We start from the raw sequence: 23,446 nt of genomic DNA, 5'->3' as shown, positions 1-23,446 counted from the left end.
CCTATCTATCAATCTGTCATCTATGTATTTATCTACCTTTCATCTATCAATCTATCATCTATATCCACCTTTAATCTATCATCTATCAATCTATCTGTATTTTTCTTTCTTTCTTTTTTTTTTTAAAGATTTATTATTATATATACAGTGTTCTGCCTACATATACACCTGCACACCAGAAGAGGGCACCAGATCTCATTATAGATGGTTGTGAACCACCATGTCTTTGCTTGGAATTGCACTCAGAGCCTTTGGAAGAGCAGTGCTCTTAACCTTTGAGCCGTATCTCTAGCCCCTGTCTGTATTGTTTCAGTGCTAGGAACTGAACCCATGTCATTGAATCCCCAGGCAGCTGAAGCAGTCTGTTAACCCAAGACCACTCTGAGTACCTTCCTTTAAAATGATCTGGAGGCAAATCTGATGCATATAGAACCGCAGGTAAAATGTACAGGAGGGTAATTAGGCGCCATAACCATTCCAGCTATTTTACACGCATTTGCTCACTTGCTCTCCTACAGTGCTGTCCTCCTTAAGGACTCCATACTCTCAAAAATGGAAATGAAGTTCAGAGAGACTAAGTTAATTGCTCAAAGCATGCGGAACGGAGAATGAAGTTGCTGACACTCCTGATTGACAGCTTCTCAGCCGTCAAATTGTTGGTCACTTTTCAGGCTTGTGTTGCAGGCCTAAGTTCAACAAAATGTTCACAAGCATGCTTCTGTGATAAAATAATAATGATAATGATAATAATAATAATAATAATAATAATAATAATAATAATAATAATAATAATACCACCAATGGGACTTATTTTAGACTTCTGAAAATGTATTTTTCATTGTTGCCTTTTACTTTTTAAAATGGATGGAAGTGCTACTAACATGGGTATGTAGATTTTAGTTTTCGTTTTGCTTGATCCTTTCATAATACTATGTATTCTACATAGAACCAAAATTTCCATCTTTTTCTACAGTCATATTTTGACATGAGTGGAAGAACAGAACAATTGTCAAAACAGAAAGCACAGGTCTCTCAGCTTCCGGTGAGGCACTTCCGGTGAGGCGCTTGCGGTGAGGCGCATCTGCTGAGAGCACAGCCGGTATCCTCTTTGCTTGTTCATGGAGGCTCACAGGGGTGGCTTCACTGTACAGTGAGGCCTCAGGGTTCAACTCACACTCAAATACATTCTCAAAACGTCTCTACAGTCGACCTGTGAGTGTGCTAAAATTCAATCTCAGCTGGGTCAGGAAGTCAGACTACAGCTACTCTCGTTGGACTTCGACTTTTTCACGGAAAGACTTCTTCAAAACTAACACAGACGTGTTACATCAACAGTCATACATTCACACAATTTAACAAAGTGAAGCTGCTTCACTATTTTATACCTTCCTGTCTTTTTTGGTTTTTGGTGATGTGATGTGAAACATCTGGATGAAAGCAGGCCTGCGAGAGGGCGTGACAGGGCACAACCCACAAAAATCTACCCCCGAGTTAGAAATCCGTGGCTGACTGCCATCAATAACCAGCTCATTGTTTCTTTTAGTTCCTGACACTTAAGACAAAAGTTCAAGGTGACTGTATGTCTTTAAACAATTGGAGCAGGTTTTAACTTGCTGGACAAACAGCTTGAGAAATAGGCACAGTATCAGACCCCAGCCCAAGTCTTTAAAAAAAAGTGCTTCATACACTTGGTCCTCTTGTATATTAAATAGAATCATTTCTATAGTATCTACTATGCTAGTATTTACTGCATGCATGCAATTTCACATTATTAAAGTCCGCTTAAATGCTGGTGTTTCTAGCACTTAGAAAAAGGGCAGATGACAGTGAGTCTATAGATTCGCTGGTAGTAGAGTCATCTCATTTTCTTTAAAAAAAATTGTATTTCGTTACTTATTTGTATGTGCTTCTTGTGTGTGTTTGTGTGTGTGTGTGTGTGTGCGTGCGCACATGCGCTAGAGTCTTGATGCTTATATGGACAGAGGAGAACATGTCTCCGGTATGAAACAGGAGGAAGGAAGTCAGGCTTGGTGGCAGCCATGTTTACCCACCAAGGCGTCCTCTCACACCCTCACCTCATGTTTTTACCACGCAAAGAAAGCAGACATGTTTTTGTATTTGCTGTATTGTAAGCCAAAGTCTGTCTTCCCCTTTGCTGTGTTCTCCTTTCACAACACTTTAGTTATACCACTGGGGGGAAATGTGCACAGATGTAAAGCAAGATGACAGCATTAAACTTGAAGTTATTTAATAATTCAACATCTGAGGTAAATACCACAAAAGCTTTTCTTGGGCAGTCTACACACCCCCCACAAAATGATCAGATCCTTGGTGGGTATGAGGTAGGAAGCAAGCAGAGGATGAAAGCGGAAGGCTGGTCCCTACCATGGTCATCTCATGTACAGATGCTGAGCGCTGGCCTTTTTTCGCTCCTTTAAAATGGCACTAGAATTCCTCAGAAGCCCTGCTGACTACACACAGGGAACAAGAAGGGACAACACACACACACACACACACACACACACACACACACACACACACACTTTCCTTTTGACAGTAACATAGCTATGGCTTCAGTCAGGCAGACAGCAAGGCTGTAATGAAACAACCAAGAGAGAGTGAAGGGGAGAGTGTAGGGCCTCCCTGCAGTGCTGGTGCTCCAGAGCCGGGCTGCTGGGAGTGAGCGCCAGGGCAGTCCCTTGCTGTGCTTTAGTGGTCTCCTATATAACAGGACAACAAGAACCGTGGCTGCATACGTAATAAGGAGCACAAAGCATCGCCAACAATCAGAGAGGAGCTGCTATTGCTTTATCACGTGTCTGTTGTTCGTTAACAGGACAAACACAGCAAGTCCCTTCAGCCCTTGGGTTCAAGCTGCTTCATCAAGAAAATGGAGAGCAGCCATGGTTTATTATCTTGTACTGGAAAGGTCTGAGCACGGGGCCAGGCCGTCTCATCTTCTGACTCCCGTTAAGTCCCGGGACATAGTTCTCTGGGAAATAACCATACACACCCAGGACTGAGGAAACCTTAACTAACAAGGACCATTAGAGAGGACCCCAGTGTACCAGCACTGAGAAGGATCACTTACTAATAAAGACTGTCCCAAAGACCATGACATTACCAAAGACAGCCTCACATTGTGCAGAGTGAGGCCAGTGCCTTCCACAGCCCTGACATCCCCCATCCTGAGTTAAAGCTCCACACCCACATCCAAATCCAAATCCAACCCAGGAACAGCAAAGAAACGACTTGAGAGAACATTAGAAGCAACACTGTTATCAAATGCCTTCCTCATTAGGCATTTTAGTCCAACTTTAAAGGATGACACCCACTTTGTTTTTAACAGTTTTCTTCTCAGTGTTTGGCACAAATGAAAGCTCCGAGGGAAGTCAACCCATACCCTGAGGCTTAGACCTGTGAGGTCACTGCCAGCGAGCCAAACATACCAGCCTCGGGTGTGCTGAACTCTTTTTGAGTCCAGTCACTCCATTTCCAGACGTGGTTGGCACCTGCGCAGCGTACACGAGCCTTGTACTCCGTGTCTGGCACCAGATCACTGAAGAGGTAAGCTGAGGTCACATGGACAGAAACATTGTGCTCCTGAGTTAAGAAAGTGAGGGAAAAACAGAGAACTAAAGCTGCATTTGTGTTGCAAAGCCAAATCAGAATTCTGCAATCTCTAATTTGGACTGAGACCAGGTCTTCTTCAAGGGAAACTTTTTTTCTTATTTTTTCCATGCTACATGTTTAGCTCAATTTCAGTGGCCCCTTCAACAGATCACCAATGTTGAAATAAAGGCCAGATTGAATGATTTTATTATTGTTGGGTTGTCCTTTTTGTTTGGGGGCAAGGTCTTGCAATGCAGCCCTGCCTGGCTTGGAACTTACTGTGGACGTAAGTCTGGCCTCCAAATTGTAGTAATCCTCCTGCCTCTGCCTCTCAAATTACAGGTGTGCACCATTATGCTTGATCAGAAATAAGGCATTTTTTGTTAGTATTTTGGTTGGTTTTGCAGATGGAATCTTATTATGTAGCTAAAGCTAGCTTTAAACTGTGATCTCCTAAGTTAGCCTCCTGAATGGAGAATTATAGGTGTGTGCCACCCAAGCTGAAACAAAGCTGCTTCTACGATCTCTCTTTAGGTAAATCAAGATGTTTTTAAAATAGGAAACAAAGAAATGTTCTTACTTGTATCACTTCTTCTTCATGTAGGAGTTCAACCTGACACAAAAGTGTGTAGCTGTCCCGACCGGAGTGAACCTTCCAGGTCATGTTGGCTTTTGTAGCATTTATAATTTCAAGGGTGACATCATGAGGAGCCTTTGGATGAACTGTCAACAAAAGAAAAAGAAACAAAAGGAGAACTCAAGCAGATCCAAGACAGAGTTCGGCAAACAGGCAATTTGTTCATCAGTGCTTTTTGCTTTATGTTTTTTAAAAAATGCAAACAACACTGGGTTTGTTGGCAATGCGTATTGTGTCAAGTACACAATCTTTCTCATTCGCTAATTGTCTTCTATATCATTAGTAATTGTGTTAATCATGGAAATAGAATGCAAAAAGTAACTATACACAGACTCTTAAAATTAAATGTGATCAGTCAGGAGAAGAGTCAAAACTTAAAGAAAGCAGCCTATAGAGAAAGATTATAATACAACCTAAGGCCAACTAAAATAATAGTAACAATGTCAAGAAAAGGACCACAAACAATTCAATTTTCAAAACATTCCAGAGGACTGTCACCAATTGCCAAAGGAAAAGACTATTAATAAACCAAATGGCAGCCTCCAAATGGCCCATATGATAAAACTGTTATCATTGAACAGCTCTGTGAGAGTTTGAATTAGGTCCACAAGCCAAAGCCAAACAGTTGAAATGCATAGAAGGAAAACAGTCCTCAGCAAAGGACCTGAAACAAATAAAAGGAAAAAAGAAAGGGGGAACAATGCCGAGGTAGGTTTAAGTAAGAGGAGGAATGCTGAGGTATGGCTGAGGAAGGGGTCGGGGAGAGGTAACCTGTATGTTTGGAAGCATCCTTAGTTGGTAAGACCATATTACTGAAGGTACAATACGCGTTAGTCATAGGATATGGGGGAAATCAAGCCAGTAGTGACAGCTGCTAGACAGCTTTCTAGATGGTGCTATACAGACTGTTGTGTGAGGGTGGAGAGTCAGTCAACAACCTTACCAACTGTGAACCCAGAGCCAGTGCAGTAAGCTGCTTATAGAGGCCACAGTGGCATGAATACTGTAGGGGTAACCAACAACTTTATGTTTGGATTTGTGCCCCACCACAGAGGAAAACACATGCTTTGTGCCACAAATCTGGCCAAGAACAATTATGTGAGGTGAACATAGTATCAAGCTGCCTCTAAATGTCTACCTCTCTGCTCATAGACTACTGTGTAGAATGACAGATAAACTAAATAATAATATGAAAAAAGGATGGGGGGAGAACCAACTGAAAAAGTCCAGTATGGGAAATGAAACCCAGGTTGGGAGTTAGCTGGGAAAGACAGAGAATGGCTATAGGTTGTAAGCATCACATGGAAAAATCAGAAAACTCAGACTTTGTTGTGATTTTGGATAGTGGAGCCCACAACACAATATTTCCTAGTTTCCTGAAGGAAAAATAAAGCTGATGACTTCAAGTAGTTAAAGAACAAAAAGTGAGCCCTGGTCCTCATCCGCTTATGTGAGCCCTGGTCCTCATCTGCTTATGTGAGCCCTGGTCCTCATCTGCTTACGTGAGCTCTGGTCCTCATCTGCTTATATGCTTCTGGGTTAGACCCTTTTGTTATTGGGCACTTTATAGACAGAGGAATATGCACCACTCTTAGCTGAGGAGTATCCTCCTCACAGCTGAGGATGTGAACCACACAGTAGACACGCCCACTTGTGCCTGCTATCTAAGTTATAGTTTGCTCAGCAACCACTGTCCTGCATAAGGAGTGGAGAACAGGACATGGTCTTGTTTATATAGGACTTAGCACAGATTTTAAAAAAATGTTCCAAACAACCCTGTTACCATGGGACAGCCAAGTTGACTGTTCAGAAAGCTATCCTGAGCATGAAGACAAAGAGCAGACTTTTTATAGCATGTCAAATGCTAGGACATATAAGCTGAAAGCCAAAAGAATATCCTGTAAAAAGAAGTGGTTGGTTGGCCTCATTGACCCGATAATAATGAGTTCAGTAACAAGTACGTTTCTTCCAAGACAGCATGCACACAGCCTCCATGTCACTTTGGCCCTCTTCTTCAAGATGGTGAACAACACCTCGTACAACAGGATGCCTTGCAAGCCATCCAGCAAGTCATGGTCCAACCCTCACACCCTCAGCTCTCAGGACCTTCAGAGTCTGCCAGCATCATGAAGTCACAGACGTCCAGAACCTCCCAGTATGCTGAGCAGAGAGTATGATCACAACTGCCACCAGGTGTATAGAATTTGGGGTATATAGAATATATGTAGATTTGGGGCATGTGCATTGACCCCCCAAGTCCTGTCCCATTCATCCTCCTTCCTTCCTGCATTTCAGGGTCCCACTGTGTTACGAAGGCTAGGCTCAAACTCTTGATCATCTGTCTTTGCTTTCCAAGTTGCTGGGATGCTGGCATCAGCAGTTCCTTGCTTGCTGGTGGGCACTGCTCTCAGACCGGGCATCATACAACCAGACTTTGACATGTGCCACTATGTCATGAGCTACCAGTTCTTGCTTGAAAACATGCAAATTCCACCAGTGAAATGGAACAGGACTAACAGAGCTTAATTATTCAATGAAATTGTGCATTTAAGACGGGACCAATTACCCCATGGACAAATGTCTCAGTTACCAGAAGGTTTAAGTCACCTATCTGGGATGCTAAAGCTCTTCCCAAGTCTCTGTGGAGAATCTAAAACCTACTGATTGACCATTTGGCAAGGTTTACTGATAGCTTTGTCAAACTGAAACTGGAATGAGGGCCCTGGCTGCCATCTGGCCAGTAGATGGCAATCTTTTGACTAAAATTGGGGATGAACAATCCAATCAGCTCTTGGTCAAAACTATAGGCTGTGGTGATGGTCACGTGATGCCATCTTGTCTTGCTGCATGTGGATAGAAGGACTGGGGCTGAGAGTGTAACTTAACCTGACGGTCTGTTTGCCACAGAGAAGAGTGATTGATTACAGTCCTCAAATTTCTCTCACTTTAGGATTTGAGCTGATGAGGCCAGGGTTGCTGTCTCATCCTTCTGACATCTGTGGGCCAACAACACAGTAGATGCTTGCAGAGGAATTCAAGTCTGTATATCCTGTAGTAATGAGGCCCTTGAGCCCCATAACTTGTCAACAGAAAGTCAACAAAGTGACTTGCAAAGCAAAGCAGCAGTGCTTTAGAACAATCAGACCAAGAACGTTCAGTAATCACAAGAAACTTCAGAAAGCTATGGAAAGTCTTACTATTGGCATACAGGACATGTAGCAATTTTAGATGCAAACCTGATTTTTAAAATCTTCAGGATAAGCTGGGCATGGTGGCATATACCTGTAATCTCAGAACTCTGGAAGGCAGAGACAGGCGATCTCTGTGAGTTCGAGGCCAACCTTGTCTACAAAGTGAGTCCAGGAAAAAGCAAAACAAAACAAGATCCTCATGATATAGTAAGCAAAGGTTTATAGAAATACAATGAAAAAATCAAACAATGGTGTAATGGAGGACTGATCAGCCGACTCATGAATATAAAGGTCTGAAGGACACAGCTAACATCCTGAACTAACATGCTCTGTCCATTGCACCATCACTCAATTTTGCTAAAACTGAATAACAAGAGCAGAGATAGAACCCCAACCAAGAAAGAGACAAAGATCTTTTTAAAAAATCAGAACTACATGCTGAAAGAATGTACCATGTTACTGAAAATATTTACCTAAAGTGACAAACTCCAGTACAATTGCTGCACTTTAAAAAAACAAAAACAAAAACATTCTGTGGTAACTAGGCAAAAAGATCAAGGGTTTAGTAATGGAAAGACCCACATGGCCAATACTTTGTGAGCATTCACCAGCCTTCTTTATACTAGTGGGCGGTGCAGCAGAAAGTGTTAAATGAGTTTATACCCATTCAACCTGACCGAAATGCAAAGGTGAGCATCCAACTCAGAGATCCAAGGACTCATGCGACTACTGTTCCATCAGCCATTTCTAAAAAGCACCCTGGGGAGACAACTTCAAATAGCCAACATATATAGACAAACTTTAGCATGAGAAATAATGGTGAACATTAAACTATAGTTATTCATAAACTAAAAAGATCTAACAATGCTTTCAAAAGGGAAACTGTAACATGTATTGCAAAATGAGAGGGAAGAAAAATAAAAAAATGTCCTTAAAACCTAAGCCAGCTTTAGAAATTGCTGGAGTTATCATTGTTTTTAATATGTACAAGGAATATACATGAGAACGATTTAAAACTTTATGAACAAAGGCCTAAATAAATATAAAATCTACAATGCAAAGGAAGACTTAGTGTCACAAAGACACTGATTTATGCAAGTTGCACTTGTAGATTCTATGTAAATAAAAAAAATACCAGGAGAGGTTTTCATGGAATTTGATGAGTGAGTCCCAGGGTTTGTACAGAAGAGTATAACAACTAAAATGCCAAGAACCCACCTGAGAAAGGGCACGGAGACTTAGCATACCCGGACCCACAGCAGCTGAGGTGCACTAAACCAGTGGGGGTGTTAGCGTGGACAGAGACTAACTGCCCAGTGTCACTAGGAGTCTGTGACTCTAACACAGACTGTGTCATAACAGTAAGAGTTGGCATGTTAAATAAGCAGCGAGAGAAGAGCTACTTGAAGAATGAAAATGGACACGTGTTTCTTCTAAAAATAAATAAATAAATAAAAGCCCTCAATGTTACATCCCAACTTCATTTGATATGCAAAAATCAATACTGTATGGAAGAGATATGTAATTCTAAACACACTTTAAAACTCAGTAAAAAAAATATATAAATGACAATATTTCTGAACTTGACCTTGGACTGGGAAAGGATTTCTTTAATTGGTGCACTTCTATATATTAAGATTGAGATCTTTTGTTTTCAATAGGCATTATGAAATAAAAAACTACAAACTGTGAGAAGAAAGTGGCAACATAGGAATTGATAAGAAAGGGTCTGCATTAAGAATGTTTGAAAAACTCTCACCAATGGAAAAACCATAACAACGCATAGTGAAATGAATGAGTAGTGAGATCCAGGACATCATAAAAGAGAAAAGGGATGTGTAATCATCAAGAATACCATTTTATTCCCAATTCAATTAGCAAAAATAAAAAAAGCAATCCTACAACCTTGGGGAGAATAAGAAAATCCATAGAATGAGCGTGTAACTGGGAAAATTACTTTAACATGCGTTGAGAGGTAGGCATTCAGGCAGACTATGTGTCTGCCAATTCCATTCTTAGGTACATACTAAAAAAAAAGTGGGGGGCTGGAGAGATGGCTCAGTGGTTAAGAGCACTGTCTGCTCTTCCAGAGGTCCTGAGTTCAATTCCCAGCAACCATATGGTGGCTCACAACCATCTATAATGTGATCTGATGCCCTCTTCTGGCTTGTAAGTATACATGCAAGTAGAGGATTTTTATACATAAAATAAATAAACTACTATATAGGTGTCAAAGAACTACCCTTAAAAAAAAAAAGAAAAAATATATTTTAAAAAAGTATATGTGTACAAGCACAGGTAAAACCCTAATATTAATTAAAATTCTACCCCAAGCAAAATATGATGCAACTTGTAAGACACTGAAAGAGATGATTGAATAAAATAGTGTCCACTTACAGGAAGTGCTAGACAGGTAGTCCAATGGGGAGCCTACAGTGATGTTCCCAGTGCAAACATCATGCCAACTTAATATTACATTTAAAAAAGAATTATTAGATTGCTTTAGAAGGCTTGATATACAATAGGCCCACACTTCCCAGATGCTTAGAACAAATAGGAAATGAAAACACACCCACATTCCTGCACACAATGTAATACAGTAGACAAGTTTGGTAGAAGAGTAGAGAAAGGGGTTCTGGGATAGACCATGTGACAAGCATATGCCACGATGCTAGTTTTAAAGGTTGTTAGAGAGCTCACTGATACTTGTAATATGATCATAACAAGTGTTTGGGAGTGCACACACTCATGAAGGTAAACGTGAGCACACAGAAGTCCAGCGATTGGCTTCACTTGGGCTGTGAACGAGGCCGGCATCTACAGCACATTCGCCGGGTCTCACTGTGTAAAATGGTATGCTAGTGCGCACCGGGGGCTGAGGCATTTGTCTCACCTCTATGGGTCAGGTTAAAAATGAGGTTGACACTTCTTCTCCTTAGTTTGTTTTCAGCTGTGAGTGTAAAGTTATACGTTTCCTGTGAATCATCAGTGATGTTCCAGTTATGCAAGTTGTTGTGCTTAGAATCCTCACGTCTCCCAGAGAACCTTAAAAAAATGAAACAAGGTAAGATAGCAGAGACAGGGTTTAAACAGGGTTTAAACATCAGAGCAGATGTAGCCTGACTCCTTGGGACTTTTAAATCATAAATTCATTGATTTGTCAGCAATTGACACCAATAATGAAACTATTTCAATGAATTTCTGTATGTGATGAAATTTCCTTGTGTGTGGTATAGACATTGATTAGTCTAGCTGGATATTTTTAAAATCTTATCAAAATTGGGGAAAGTCATATCAACAGATAAGGCTATTTTAATATAAAGATACACACACAATCAATTGTTTTTGTTGTCTATGTTCTTTTGGGAGCAGGTTCTTTTTGGTAGAAGGTTTTATATCCCTGTAGACACTAAAAGATTTTCTTGTGATCCCAGCAAGTGGTTCTAAAAATATGTGTACACATTTTCTGCAATGTCTTGGTATAGCTCTCCCTGTGTTCCATGTATTTTTTATAAGGTAGAGCTGGACATTTGCTAAAGACACTTTAACATAGGCTTAAATATAAAGAGTAGGAGGAAAAAGTACATCCGGAAGAAAGGAAGGCACACCCAAGAGCATATGTGCAGTCTTTAAGGGTGTGTGCCTCTCTAAGAGAGAATTGCTGTCATGACTATTGAACAAGGAAGGACCTGCAGACGATGTAGCCAGAGCATACTCACGATTCATATAAAATGTAGCTTTGGGAAGGTTGTTTATTCCAACCCAAAGTTGTGTTTACCCCAGGTTCCCACGAACAGTTCAAAGTCTTAAAGTCTTGGGTCTCGCAGGAAAAATTCTTGGGCTCTTCAAGCACTTCTGTCCATATAAAAGAAAAGACGAAAGATCTAATTAACCCCTTTCATTAAATGATAAGTTGAAAAGAAAATTCTGTTTGGGGTAGGAAGTCACAGTCCCCCAAACAATGAAAGGACCAAGAGATGGAAGTCAGAAGATCAGTAGCCCCAGAGAGTCTTGGAGTCAGGTGCTTCCCCGTGTTAGTCTCTCCCCATCCTGGGAAGTCCTGACGATGAGTAGTCAATATGGTGCCAGAGACTGGCACTGTGGCTATCTGAAGGAGGGTTGGTGTTCCATTTTGATTCTGTGGCTTCCATTAAAGCATAGGATGTTAGTCAGACTGTGAACTGGTTCGCTTCTACAGTGGGGAGTAGAGTCCCAGGAATAGCGAAGCTCCTCCAAAAAGATAGAGTCACTTCTGTTCCCAGAGCCTACAGTAAAGGATTGGGATGGCAGAAGCAACCAGGCCTGGAATTAACTCCTCTCGCAGTAGAGAGAGGTGTCTGAGATGCTATCCTATGGTCTAGGCTGATGGAAATCTGAGAACACACACAGAAGACCATCCAGGACACGCATATTGTGACCTACAGAAAAGTCAGCATGCTCTCCCTCCACTGAAACAGGCCACTCAGTTAAGAACACTATTGGCCACCATTGTCGAACTAACACTAGTTGAGGCTAGAAGGTACCCATATTCACGGGTTCTCTAAACTATCACTATGGCATCCACAGAATTGACCAAAAGGACAGGCCCAGCTAGGAGACAACGTCAACATAGGTCTTTGGATCGCTGTGTACCACTTCTCTGTGGTTGACTGGCCGACAGCACCACCCCTCTCTCCATGATTCTGAGAGAATTCCAGCTCAATTGAGTTGAGGTAAAGAGGGCCCAGGTCATATCCTGAAATCTCTCTCCTTTAATTCTGTTGGTTGCAGGAATAAAATTGATAGTAAGAGTCCATGGACAATATGGACATGTTGGGAGTATTGCTACAGGATATTATTTTCAGGACCTCTTTTGGAAGACTTGTGAAATCAAAGAAAAGGATAACCACGTTGAACATGTTTCTTTGCCTTCTGGTAAATGAGACCCAAGGTGTTTGGTAGGGAATGAGAAGGAAGGAGACCCAACACTCTAATACAGCAGTTCTCACCCCGTGTGTCGTGATGCCCACAGCGATTGCATATCAGATATCCCGCATATCAGATATTTACATTATGATTCATAAAAGTAGGGGAGTTACATTTATGAAGTAGCAGTGAAAATAATTGTATGGGTGGGAGTCACCACAATATGGGTAACTGTATTAAAGGGTCTCAGCATTAGGAAGGTTGAGAAGCACTACCCTAATACTTACTTGAGACAAAGAGAACGGTACCAAATATTTTTGTAGCATCATTCATGTCTAGACAATACATGTTTGCTCCTTCGGTGCTAAGGAAAGCTACGTTGTGCAACTTTGCTAATACCACGTGTGAATCAAGTTGTTCTCCATGGATTGGTTCATCTTGCAATTTACAGGACACGTTATACAGATTCTGCCCATACATGAAACAGAAGGTGGCATTGGAGCCTTCTTCCAACAGTTTATTTTCAGGAAATATTAATACTGTATCAGGTTTAACTGTAACGGGTTCTGCAAGACAGAAGGCCTTGGTTAGAATCTTACTTAGATTTCAAGACATATCCCCTCCCACTCCCTGTGGGTAATATCATTTTATTCTACCTTCTGGGGAAAGTAACAGCCTAAATTTACATGTGATTCATTGACTTTTGCTGGGGGCAAATCCACCCTCTTCACCATGACACCTTTTGTTATACTGTCCCAGCTGAAATAACATCACTATCATTACTTCTGGTTGCTGTGGTGCTGCTGTTGTTTGTAGCTGCTCCCTGTGGAGCTCCCACCATGCAGGAAGCCCTACATGAGGAGTCCGGGTTCCTTATCTTGAGTCATCCTCAGGACCTCTCAGCATCAGGATAGGCTCAACTTGTCAGTAGAAAAACCACAGAGGTTTCCTAAGCCTCTGTGATGGTCACCCTGAGATGCAGGATCCCTGGGAGGCCTTCCATTATGGTCAGTTTGAATCTGAGGGCTTGTCTATGAGTGATCACATGGATTAGGTCAACCAAAACCTTCTCATCATGGCTGGCACCAGTCCCTGGCTGGGATCTTGGGCTGTAGGAAATGGAGGGTGAGAGCTGAGTGCTAGCATTTCTGTTTCCTGATTGTGGGTGAGATGTGATCAGCTGCTGCAAGCCGCTACCAACCTGAACATCCCTGCTGTCATGGACCGTACCCCTGAAGTAAGAGCCAAAACAAACTCACCCTTAAATTCCTTAAATACAACAAAAAATCAAAGGCATTGTTTCTTCATCATTCTGGGCCACATATCCTCCTTCTTCCCAGAGAGGCCGCTCACTCAACTCCAGTCTCCTCCTCCTCTTCCTTCCCTCCTCCCCCTCCCCCTCCTCCTCCCCCTCCTCCTCCCCCTCCTCCTCCCCTTCTTCCTCCTCTTCCCTCCTCCTCCCCCTCTTCCTCCTCCCTTCTCCTCCTCTTCTTCTTCCTTTCCCTCATCCTCCCCCCTCTTCCTCCCCACTCCTCCTCCCCACTCCTCCTCCCCACTCCTCCTCCTCCCCCTCTTCCCCCCTCCTCCCCCTCTTCCTCCTCTTCCCTCCTCCTCCCCCCTCCTCCTCCCCCTTCTCCTCCCCCCCTTCCTCCTCCTTCTTCTCTACCTCCTCCTCTCTCTCTCCCCCTCCTTCTTCCATGTGACCTCTGACTTATCAAAATCCTTAACACTCTCCTTCTTGGAGGAAGGTTCCTCCTCCTGCCACCTTCTTTAGTGTCTCCTAGGTGGCCTTCTAGCAGAAACTTGCCCCTATCTGCCACTCAGGCCCCATGACCTCACTTTTGTCTTGAGCCTGATGTAGCCTGGCTGCTCACCTATCAGGCTGCTTGCCTCAGCCTCCTGAGCACTGATAATATATGCCAAAAGGCTTGGGTTTCTTACTATCTTTCTGCATATTTCAGCAGTAAGATACAGTTGTAAAGTACGTTGCTTATGTAGATTCTTTACTTTCCCTGAACTTCATTTTATGTACCTGTGAAGTTGGAATAAAAATAAAGCCTATTCTTTAGTATCAATATAGTAGCTAAAGCAATGTCTAGCATTTAAAACTATAGAATGTAGATAGAATTTGATTATTATCAGTGTGTGCACTACACCATGCCTGGATTACTAGGGGGCCAGTTGGAGTTAATAAGTTTTCATCAATCCTTGGCAAAGGAATGATTATAGTGGTAGAATTTCATATAATATAATGAGGAATAGAAATGCTATTGCTGTATATCTGGCCTGCAGCCAAATGAAAGCTGGGAATCTATGACAAAGCCCAGCTAAATTTCACCTACAACAATGTACAATAATTAAAATTAAGGGGTCATTAAAGTTATTTGTCCACAATTCTGTCACTGCAATGAAAAGCTGCTTTCCTTCTTCGCATATTGCTCCCTGCCTCTAAATCGAGGATTGGCAAAGCACAGGACATGAACTAAGTCAAGCCGGCCATCTATTTTTATAAATAAAGTTTTATTGACACACAGCTGCCCTCATTTGTATACACATTGTCTAAGGCTACTTTTTGAAGACGTAAGTGCTAAAATCACAAAAGAGACTGTTATGTCCTTTACAGAAACATTCCCAATATCTGTCCCATGTGTGTGTGTGTGTGTGTGTGTGTGTGTGTGTGTGTGTGTGTATCTGTGCTGCTTTAATAAAAACACATACACAACTCTAAAATAAACATGTTTTGCATAATTGGAAAATAAATACAAAATTATCTGAATTGCATAATTACCTCCATGAAGATATTCAGAGGTAAAAATTCAGACATCTAGAGCCCCATGGGGAATTTCAAAACCACCTTTTAGTTCTATTATGACCAAAGGAAACTAACACCTGTGTCAGCTCAGGGTCTTTCAATGGGAATGGAGTATGACTAATCTCTGAGTTATACTAAATTGTGGAGCCAGAAAGCAGTGGGACTTGGGGAGCCAGTCCAAAGAAAGAGTCAGATCATATCCAAACACTGAAAATCTGGTCCTGAGAATGGCAGGAGCAGGAGTGCTACCTCCTTGCTCTAGGCCTGCACATAGCCTGTATGACCCCCTCTGCCACCCTTGAAGTAGTCACATAGCCTGGTGGCCACGTTTCACTTTAAACCTCCTCCTTCCTTATAAGAGCATGTCCAGCTAACACCTGGAATTCTTCTTCATACAAGTGAAGCGCTGCCAGCACTTTGGTCCCAGCCAATAATGTACACTCACCCCAAATACCTCTTCCCACTCCCTAAGGATTATGTAGCCCTTATTCACCCCCCAATCAAGAGAACTGTTTCACTGACAACCACCTCGAAGAAGGCTGTTTCTGCTGAGCTCACTGCCGACCAAGATCATGCTAACCTACCCACTTGGCTAAGCTTTATTTCTTCCACTCCGGCCTGGTGCACAGGGTGCATGGATGCGCGGAGGACAGAAGAGGACCTGTCCTGGCACTAAAGCCTGTGACCACTTCACTTCTTACCACTAACTTCATTCCAGGGACTCCAGTTGCTCCAGGGACTCTGTGGCAGGTGCTTGGCGTCATCTACCATAGCCCTTATTCTTAGGAAATGTTTTACACATTCCAAGGGGATCTCAGACTCCCAGATCCAATGCAGAGCTTGGTTCTGCTTCACAGTGGTGCTAAAGTTCCCCTAAAAATAACGGAAGTGTTTGGAAATATACAGTCATTACAATCCTGAAAAATAGGTCAACCTGAATTTAAACTTCTACCCCACCTTAACTTCACTATGCTTCTAAGTGAAGTCTGTTTCTAACCCATCACTCCCTTGCTCTGATGTCTTTGCAGTGGCAGCTATGGCTTCCTGTCTCCCTATGACTGTCACATTCCCTAGGGATCCATACAGATTGAGAGAGAGAAGAGAGAAATCATTTAAGCCTTGCATCAAAGATCTGAGACAGATATTCAACCAGGCTGGTCACATAGAACTCACTAAGAAAATTCTAGAAATCTAGATAGTTGAGTACCTATGTTTAGAAGTAAGCAATATCTATTGGTTTAAAAAAAAATATTCATTTTGGCCAAGGTTGGATCAGACTAGCTGAATCTGAGAGAACAGGGTGGTCCTTCACGGCACCACGGGAACACCAACATCTCCAGAAGTGTCCCTTGTTTTCCTCTCCTGTCCTTTTCAGATGTGGTGGCCCGAGAGACTACATCCCCCAGCTGTCAGAACCTTAGGCACTAGAGATGCCAACCAAACACCATTCCTTATACTGTTCTTTGAGGCTCCTGTTCAAGGTGAACTGGATCTTAATTGTTCTAACGCATTGGAATCTCTAGTTTCAAATCTGATCACTTCAGTGGTGCCATGCCATCTTCCTCTACCTTTCAAGACTTCCAGAGTCTGGTTCCCACTAACCTAGAGGCATCTTCTCTCTACCCAACACTTGTGAGGGGTTTTGGGCATCTCAGTATCTGCTCGTGAGGCATTGCTTCCTCAGTGTCCTCCACTGGCCTCTGCATTAGGAATTAGCTGCATGACTGAAGCCCAGTGCACACTCCATCCCCCCTCATGAAGCCTTCTTAAAACATCTCAGTGTTGAAGATGGAACCCAGTGCCTCCCCTATGCTCAGCGAGAGCTCTCCTGCAAAGCTGCACCTCGGGTGCCTAGAAACTGCCCTGCTCTTTCCTCTAAATTCTTCCCATCCCCATCCCCTGCAAAGCCCTCCTGGAATTTACCTATGATGCTGGCATGGGTCCAAGGGAGCAGAGACCACTATTTCTGCTTTGACCTCCCACCCCCGGATAGCTCCAGGGACTCATCTTCCTCAGTGTGCCCCTCAAGACCCCTTGCCCTGGCCCCAAGTCTGTGCTAGATATTGTTATGTCAACAAAAACCCAAGTCTCTTTCTTCCCCATGTTGGTTTTGGTCACAATGTTCCATCACAGCAATAGTCTCCCTAACCAATACAGTCTTCCTACAGCTGGGAAACAGAGACACCAAGCACCTTGAATGTGCTGGGGAAGCTGGTGTGAGTCTGTACTGTATACCTTGGTGCAAATGGCACGTCCTCAGTTTATGGAGCACAGTAGCTTCATGTCACACTTGTTGGCATCAACTCTTACATCTTTGCCCTGCTCTGACCACCAATTTTAAATCATGTACATACAACAGAACTGACTCAGCCACAGAATGAGAACACCATGGTCCACCCAGGTACACTTAATGGTGCCTCCTCTTTACTCTATATAAAACAGAATTTGTTAAAGTATTAGTACTTTATATCATTATTGTGCTTTTTTTCTTAAATCTCAAAACATATTTCTGTCTGTCTATTTTGATGTTCTGATTCATGAAACTTGCATTAGTTAATGAACATCCTGGAGAGATTACATTTGAATAGTCTTAAGTCTAAAGTAAATACTAGAAAAAAAAAACAAAAAGAAAATAGAAAACATCTTGCCACTCCCCTTCCATTGTATAAACACAGTCTGAGTGTTCTACCCACGGCTTTGGGTGGGACTGTCCTGTACCTGCCTGCCCTAACCTGTCTCCATACATACTGAGCCACACACACTGTGTCCTGCCTTCAATTCTGGCAGCTCCTGGCACCTTCCTCTCAAGGTTTAATTGTTCCCATTGAGTTTTCCCAGAGATCTCGTTCCCTTTCACACTAAAGTAACTTCAACTCCTCTTTCATATCTTGGCTCAAAGAATCTTCCATCTAAATTATGGGAGAAAATCTGGCCTAACCCCAGCATTCACTAGTGACCCTTACACCCCCCCCCCACACACACACAGTGCATCCCATTTGTGTGTTCAGCTTGCGCAGTGCCTCATGCAGGCCCACAGCCCAGCACTCTGAGCTGAGTAATTTAATCGCTGCGTTAATATGCAGTGGGGCATGTTCCCTAGACACTGTGTGGCTTTTATCTAACCTCAATTTATGCTCTGTGGTCTTGGTAGCCTTGTCAATGAAGAAGATAACTTTGACGATGTCAGTCAAATTAGTGATTTTTTAAAAATGTAATAAAGTTTCTTTGTTTTGTTTTCAGTCACTGAAGTGGCAATAGCCCTTGCAGACATTAGTAGGTCACAGGAATTGGCGTACACACAGACCTAGAAATATATCTGAGGCCACTGACTCATTGCTAAGGCATGAGTCCTACCCCTCAGTGACTCACACCACAGGCCTCTTTCCAAGCTTGAGCCTTCTTTTGCTGTTGACAAAAAAAATACAACAAATGTCCTAAAGGGAAGATCAGAAGCCTGGCTGGGGGCAGCGCCATTGTAGTGTGGCTGACAGCAGGGCTCTGTGTGGCCAGCCCTTGCAGGGAGGTGTCCTGCTCTAAATGCAAGCCCCTAGCTCTAGGTCAACCTGCTTTCCTCTGGCTTGAAGAATGACGAGAAGCTAAGTTGCCCCATTAGCGTAAGTAGTGATGGGGCTCCCAGCTAGCTTGTGCAACTCGCAACTGCCCAAGCAGAGAAGATGTCCAGAAGGAAGTATGTTCTCTTCCTTAACTGAGGAGGATCTCATATCTCTCCCAGATTTCAGGCACAAGAGGAGTCATACCAGGGCATCTCCGAGCCATAGAACATGGCCATCTTCCCTGTCTAGGCATGGAGGTGAAGGCAGGGGACACCTCCCTGCCGCTCTCAGACTGACACACACACAAATATCTGGGCACCGGTTTTTGTCACTACTGCACTGAGGCTGCGGCTGCATGTTTTTGAGCACAATGAAATAAGTAGATGGTGTGATCATGAACCCTTTGGGATCGTCACCCCTCAAAAGTTAGAGAAATGATTTCCACGTGCTGCTTTCCCATTCAAAGAGACGTTTTGTGAATCTAGTGGGAAATCAGATATAAGACAAAGAATGGAATCCACCTGTCTTAATAAGAGAACTAGTGTGAGTTGTCTTTTAGAGAAATGCAGAGTGAGATTCCCTTGGTCTACACTAATGTTATTTTGCCATAGTGATAAGCTTTAATGCTCCAAAATTCCCCCAGCACTTCTCCCGGGCTTCTGTTGTTGGACTCTTGGTCCAATAAGATCTTTGTTGAATGTTTCCTGAGGGCCAAACCACCCACCAACCCATATGAATCAGAACCATAACACTTTGTGTGAGGTGGGATAGTTGATGGGGGAAAGCAGACATCTAGCTATTACACATATGTATTACGGAGGTGCCATCATGCATTCAACAACTATCATTGTGGGAAAAGGCACCCAAGTGACAGACCTGCTGTAAGCCCTAATACACTCAGCCGGATTTGACTTATCTAAGGCCACTTGCTTAGACTGCATATGTGGTAACGGTTATGGAGACTAACTGAAGACTTTAGCATTAGTGGCAGGCTTAACTGAAAGGGCAGATATTCTCGGTCCCTTTACGGCAAGCATCTGCTGCCCAGGAGAAGGAGGACCTCAGTGGATCTGATGGGTCCTCATCTCTGCCCTTATGTCCAGAAGATTTCTAAAGTGCCTTGACAAACTGTCCTTAAACACCTCACAGGAGTCTCTAATGCCTCTGACCAATGTGCTCTTAGATGAGACCATGTTAGACACACTAGACACACCCATGATCTGAATCAAGATGCGTGAGAATATATGCCAAATAATTAAAAGCAGAAAGAAAATAGAAAGATGTTCTTTCATTTGGTTTGGTGCAAAGGCTCACGTAGTCCAGGTTGGCCCTGAACTTACTTTGTAGCCCAGGGTGTCATGAACTCCTGATCTTCTGGATCTTCTGATCTCTCAAAAAGGATTTAATCATTTAATTCATCTATTAGCAAATGCACACCCCCAGGAAACAGAGGACCAAGTTACTGTCCCGTACAGTCCATGAGAACCTTTGCGTTGGGCAGTGCTGGGACTTGCTCCTCTGTGCATGTGGCACAGGGCAAGTCAACAAGACCCCCAGGAAGGCTCAGCATGAGCAAAGTTTTGGTAAGTCATTCTATCTTATTCAGGACAACCCAACTTTCCTGGGTGATCCTGCGTGGATAGAGAAGAAGAGAGGACTGACCTTCATAGGACAAGCAGATCCAGTATTTACAGGGATAGACGCAGTGAGTGTCTCGGGCACACAGAGGAACAGAGAGAACGGTTTGTTTTCTTAATGAATCCATCAAACCCAGTGAGCCATATTACTTTGTCTTAACTCAGTGGTTTTCAGCCTGAGGGTTGTGACCCCTTTGGTGGTTGAATGACTTTTTTACAGGGGTCACCTAAGACTATCAGAAAACACAGATATTTACTTGTGATTCATAACAGTAGCAACATTTCAGTTATGAAGTAGCAACAAAAAGAATTTTATGGTTGGGGTCACCACAACACAAGGAATTCTATTAAAGCATCCCAGCATTAGGAAGGTTGAGAACCACCTTCTTAACTAAAAACCCAGGGTGCAATTGTTTAGGAAACCTGTTTTGAGAGGGGAATGTTCTTGAATAATAGCATTTCTTGAATAGTATAAAAGACAAATCCTAGCATGGGAAAAGAACTGTTAAGATATTAAGTCAAAAAGTACTTACCACCCAGATGATGTTGGACGTCTTAATTCTACTGATCTCTATCTGAAATACCATATTTACTTCTTTATGAGTAAGGTGTGGAACAGTCCATTGTAAACTCACTTGCTGAAGCTCAGACTGGACAGAAACATTAATTCTCTCAGGAGTCAACTGGAGAGGCTCACTCAAGACTGAAAGACCAAAAACAGGTATAAAATAACTCTCAATGGGGGCACAATTGAGTAGAGACACTGCAGGGTGTTCACTAGCAAGCTGGGAAGGGATTAGAAGTTACATCATTGGAGGGAGAAATTAAGACCCCGATGGAGCAAAGAGCTTGCTGGCCAATGCAAAGCATTTTAATAAGCTGGTAAAGAGCTGCACAAAGGTGTCTTTGCTGGGTAATCTGATTTTAACTCATAATGGAGACAAAGAGGATTTTCCCCCTAAATATCTCATATTCTAAAATTAAAATGAGTTTTTGGAAATTCAGGGTTCCACATCTTATTCAAAGGCTAGAAAATGAAAGCATCTAGATATGGTTCTGTGTATTTCAATGCACTGAGCTTAAACACCTGCAGCAGGAATTCTCTGAACTCTTTGGATGAGACAGTGATAGTTATAGGCACTAAGTGTGAATGAAAACAAAACACTTGTGGACAAGGTTCCCCAGTCAGAGAAAGAGACTAATTAGAGAGACACAGCAAAGTCAGAGAAATTATTGAGATTGCAAGCTTAGAGCAGGGGGCAGTGTAAGGAGCCTGAGAGGGAATGGGGACTCAAGCAGGAACAGATTTGTGCTGGCCGTTGACCCCCAGAAGTGCTCAGTGTCTCCCAGACTCTCTGTAAGCTCATCACAGCCATAGCTTGCACACAGAATCATCAGCTGATACATGAGAGGGGATGGGCCTGGACCCCCTTGGGATACTGCGGATATTAATAAGTTGTGACTTCCACCTGAGAGAAACAGCATATAGAATTGAAAAGGTACCCTGTGTTGTTAATTCAACTATTCCAACTATTGGACTAAAGGGGTCTTGTGTAAATGGGGGGTGGTTGTTACAAAGGTTTTGAACAGATGAAGACTCCCTTTATAAAATCAGCTGCTGTTTGCTGACCCATATATAACAGACAGCTGCTTCTCGGCATTTGTTTTTCTAGTATCTTAGAAACTGGTTATCTGAGTTGGGCACAGTGGCACATGCCTGTAATCCCAGCACACTGAGAGGCAGAAGTAGGCAAGTCTCTGTGAGTTCGAGGCTAGCCTAGTCTACAAAGTAAATCCAGAACAACCAAGGCTACACAGAGAAACCCTGTCTCAAAAAGCAAACAAACAAAAATTAGTAATCTGAAAACCTCTTGAACTACATTCAAAAGAATGAAATTAGAGAAAAGAGTGTCATGGTAGCAAGATGTATACTTAACATGAATAAAGCCCAGGGTTCAAGCCCCTGTAGCCTTCCCTACCCCCCTCCACAAAGGTAAAAAGTTTATCTTCCTAATAAAAATGTTAGCAATCTGCATACCTTGAAGGGCCCCTAAGTTGTCAATGCATACGTGCTATTTTCTCATAGAGGAAAACAGTAACAGTCCTGAGCGTGTGTTGTTTCCTAGGCATGGTGATAGCTGCGTCACACAACACTGAGAAACCATAAGGCAATTTTTATTATAGATACGGAAATGAAAGCTCTGCAAGATTAAATACTTTAAGAAAGCTCTGTGAAATGTAACAGTAACTTCTCTAATATCTAAATATGTGCTGCCTTCTTTTATACTGTTTCACAACTGGTAAGACAGGACTTATTGTCTGAACCACAGCCTCACGGGATGGGATGCCTGAGATGTATGCTCCATGTGAACGGCAGAATGAAATTCTGGGTGCGGTTAAGGGGAGAACGAAGCGCCAACGTGTGCCTCTTTTCCACAGTGATGGACTTTACATCCAGGTAAGCTGTTACCCTCAGATGGCAGAAGGTTTTAGTTTCAGATGTAGGGTCTTCGGAAGTGAGCCTAATAGGAACTCCCATCAAAGGAGAGAGAGTGGCTACCGACAGAGTGCCCACCCCCAAACACAGAGTGGAAAGGATAAGTGTGCTTAAAATGGGCACCTCGGCTTTGCATTTGGCAGTGAGTCCTCTCACATGACATGAAAAACACCAACAACAGCAGGAAAAAAAACAAATAAGTAGAATTTCATCCTAATTACAATTGGTCCATTGAAGAGTGTTATTAAGAATATAAAAAGACTGCAAAATGGTAGAAAATAATTGTAATTCATGTGTTAAATAAATTTCTAGTATTCATACTATATAAGTAATACACACACACACATACAATATAAAGAGCTCTTACAAATCTGTAACAGAAAAGCAAAGCACTTAGTTTTAAAATGGACCTAGGACCTGTACATTTCTCCAAATAAAATAAACAAAAAGCAACAGGAAAAGATGCTCGTTACCATTTGTCATTAAGAAAACACAGATCAAATGCAGGATGGTACACAATACCACCTCACACTCTCAATGGAGGCTCCAGTAATAATTAAAAACATGGAAATAACATGTACTGAAGAGGGTGTGGAGAAAT

At 42.6% G+C, this 23,446-nt stretch overlaps 1 protein-coding gene across 3 annotated transcripts in view; it reads right to left on the bottom strand.

Annotated features, from left to right (window-relative positions):
- The window catches only part of OSMR (oncostatin M receptor), a 60,951-nt gene that overhangs the window by 15,225 nt on the left and 22,280 nt on the right, over positions 1-23,446 (bottom strand). For all 3 annotated transcript variants that reach the window (XM_084782194.1, XM_084782193.1, XM_084782192.1), the window contains 7 exons: positions 20,882-21,051; positions 15,859-16,030; positions 12,633-12,911; positions 11,160-11,295; positions 10,334-10,485; positions 4,193-4,335; positions 3,450-3,603 (listed from right to left, as the gene is read on the bottom strand). In XM_084782194.1, coding sequence (XP_084638320.1) covers positions 3,450-3,603; positions 4,193-4,335; positions 10,334-10,485; positions 11,160-11,295; positions 12,633-12,911; positions 15,859-16,030; positions 20,882-21,051 — 1,206 coding nt within the window. The remainder of the gene's footprint in view (positions 1-3,449; positions 3,604-4,192; positions 4,336-10,333; positions 10,486-11,159; positions 11,296-12,632; positions 12,912-15,858; positions 16,031-20,881; positions 21,052-23,446) is intronic.

This window comes from Acomys minous (genome assembly GCF_964271855.1).
Source record: "Acomys minous genome assembly, chromosome: 5".
Lineage (NCBI taxonomy): Eukaryota > Metazoa > Chordata > Mammalia > Rodentia > Muridae > Acomys > Acomys minous.
Note: the sequence above shows the minus strand (reverse complement) of the source record. Positions and strands in the feature narration are given on the sequence as shown.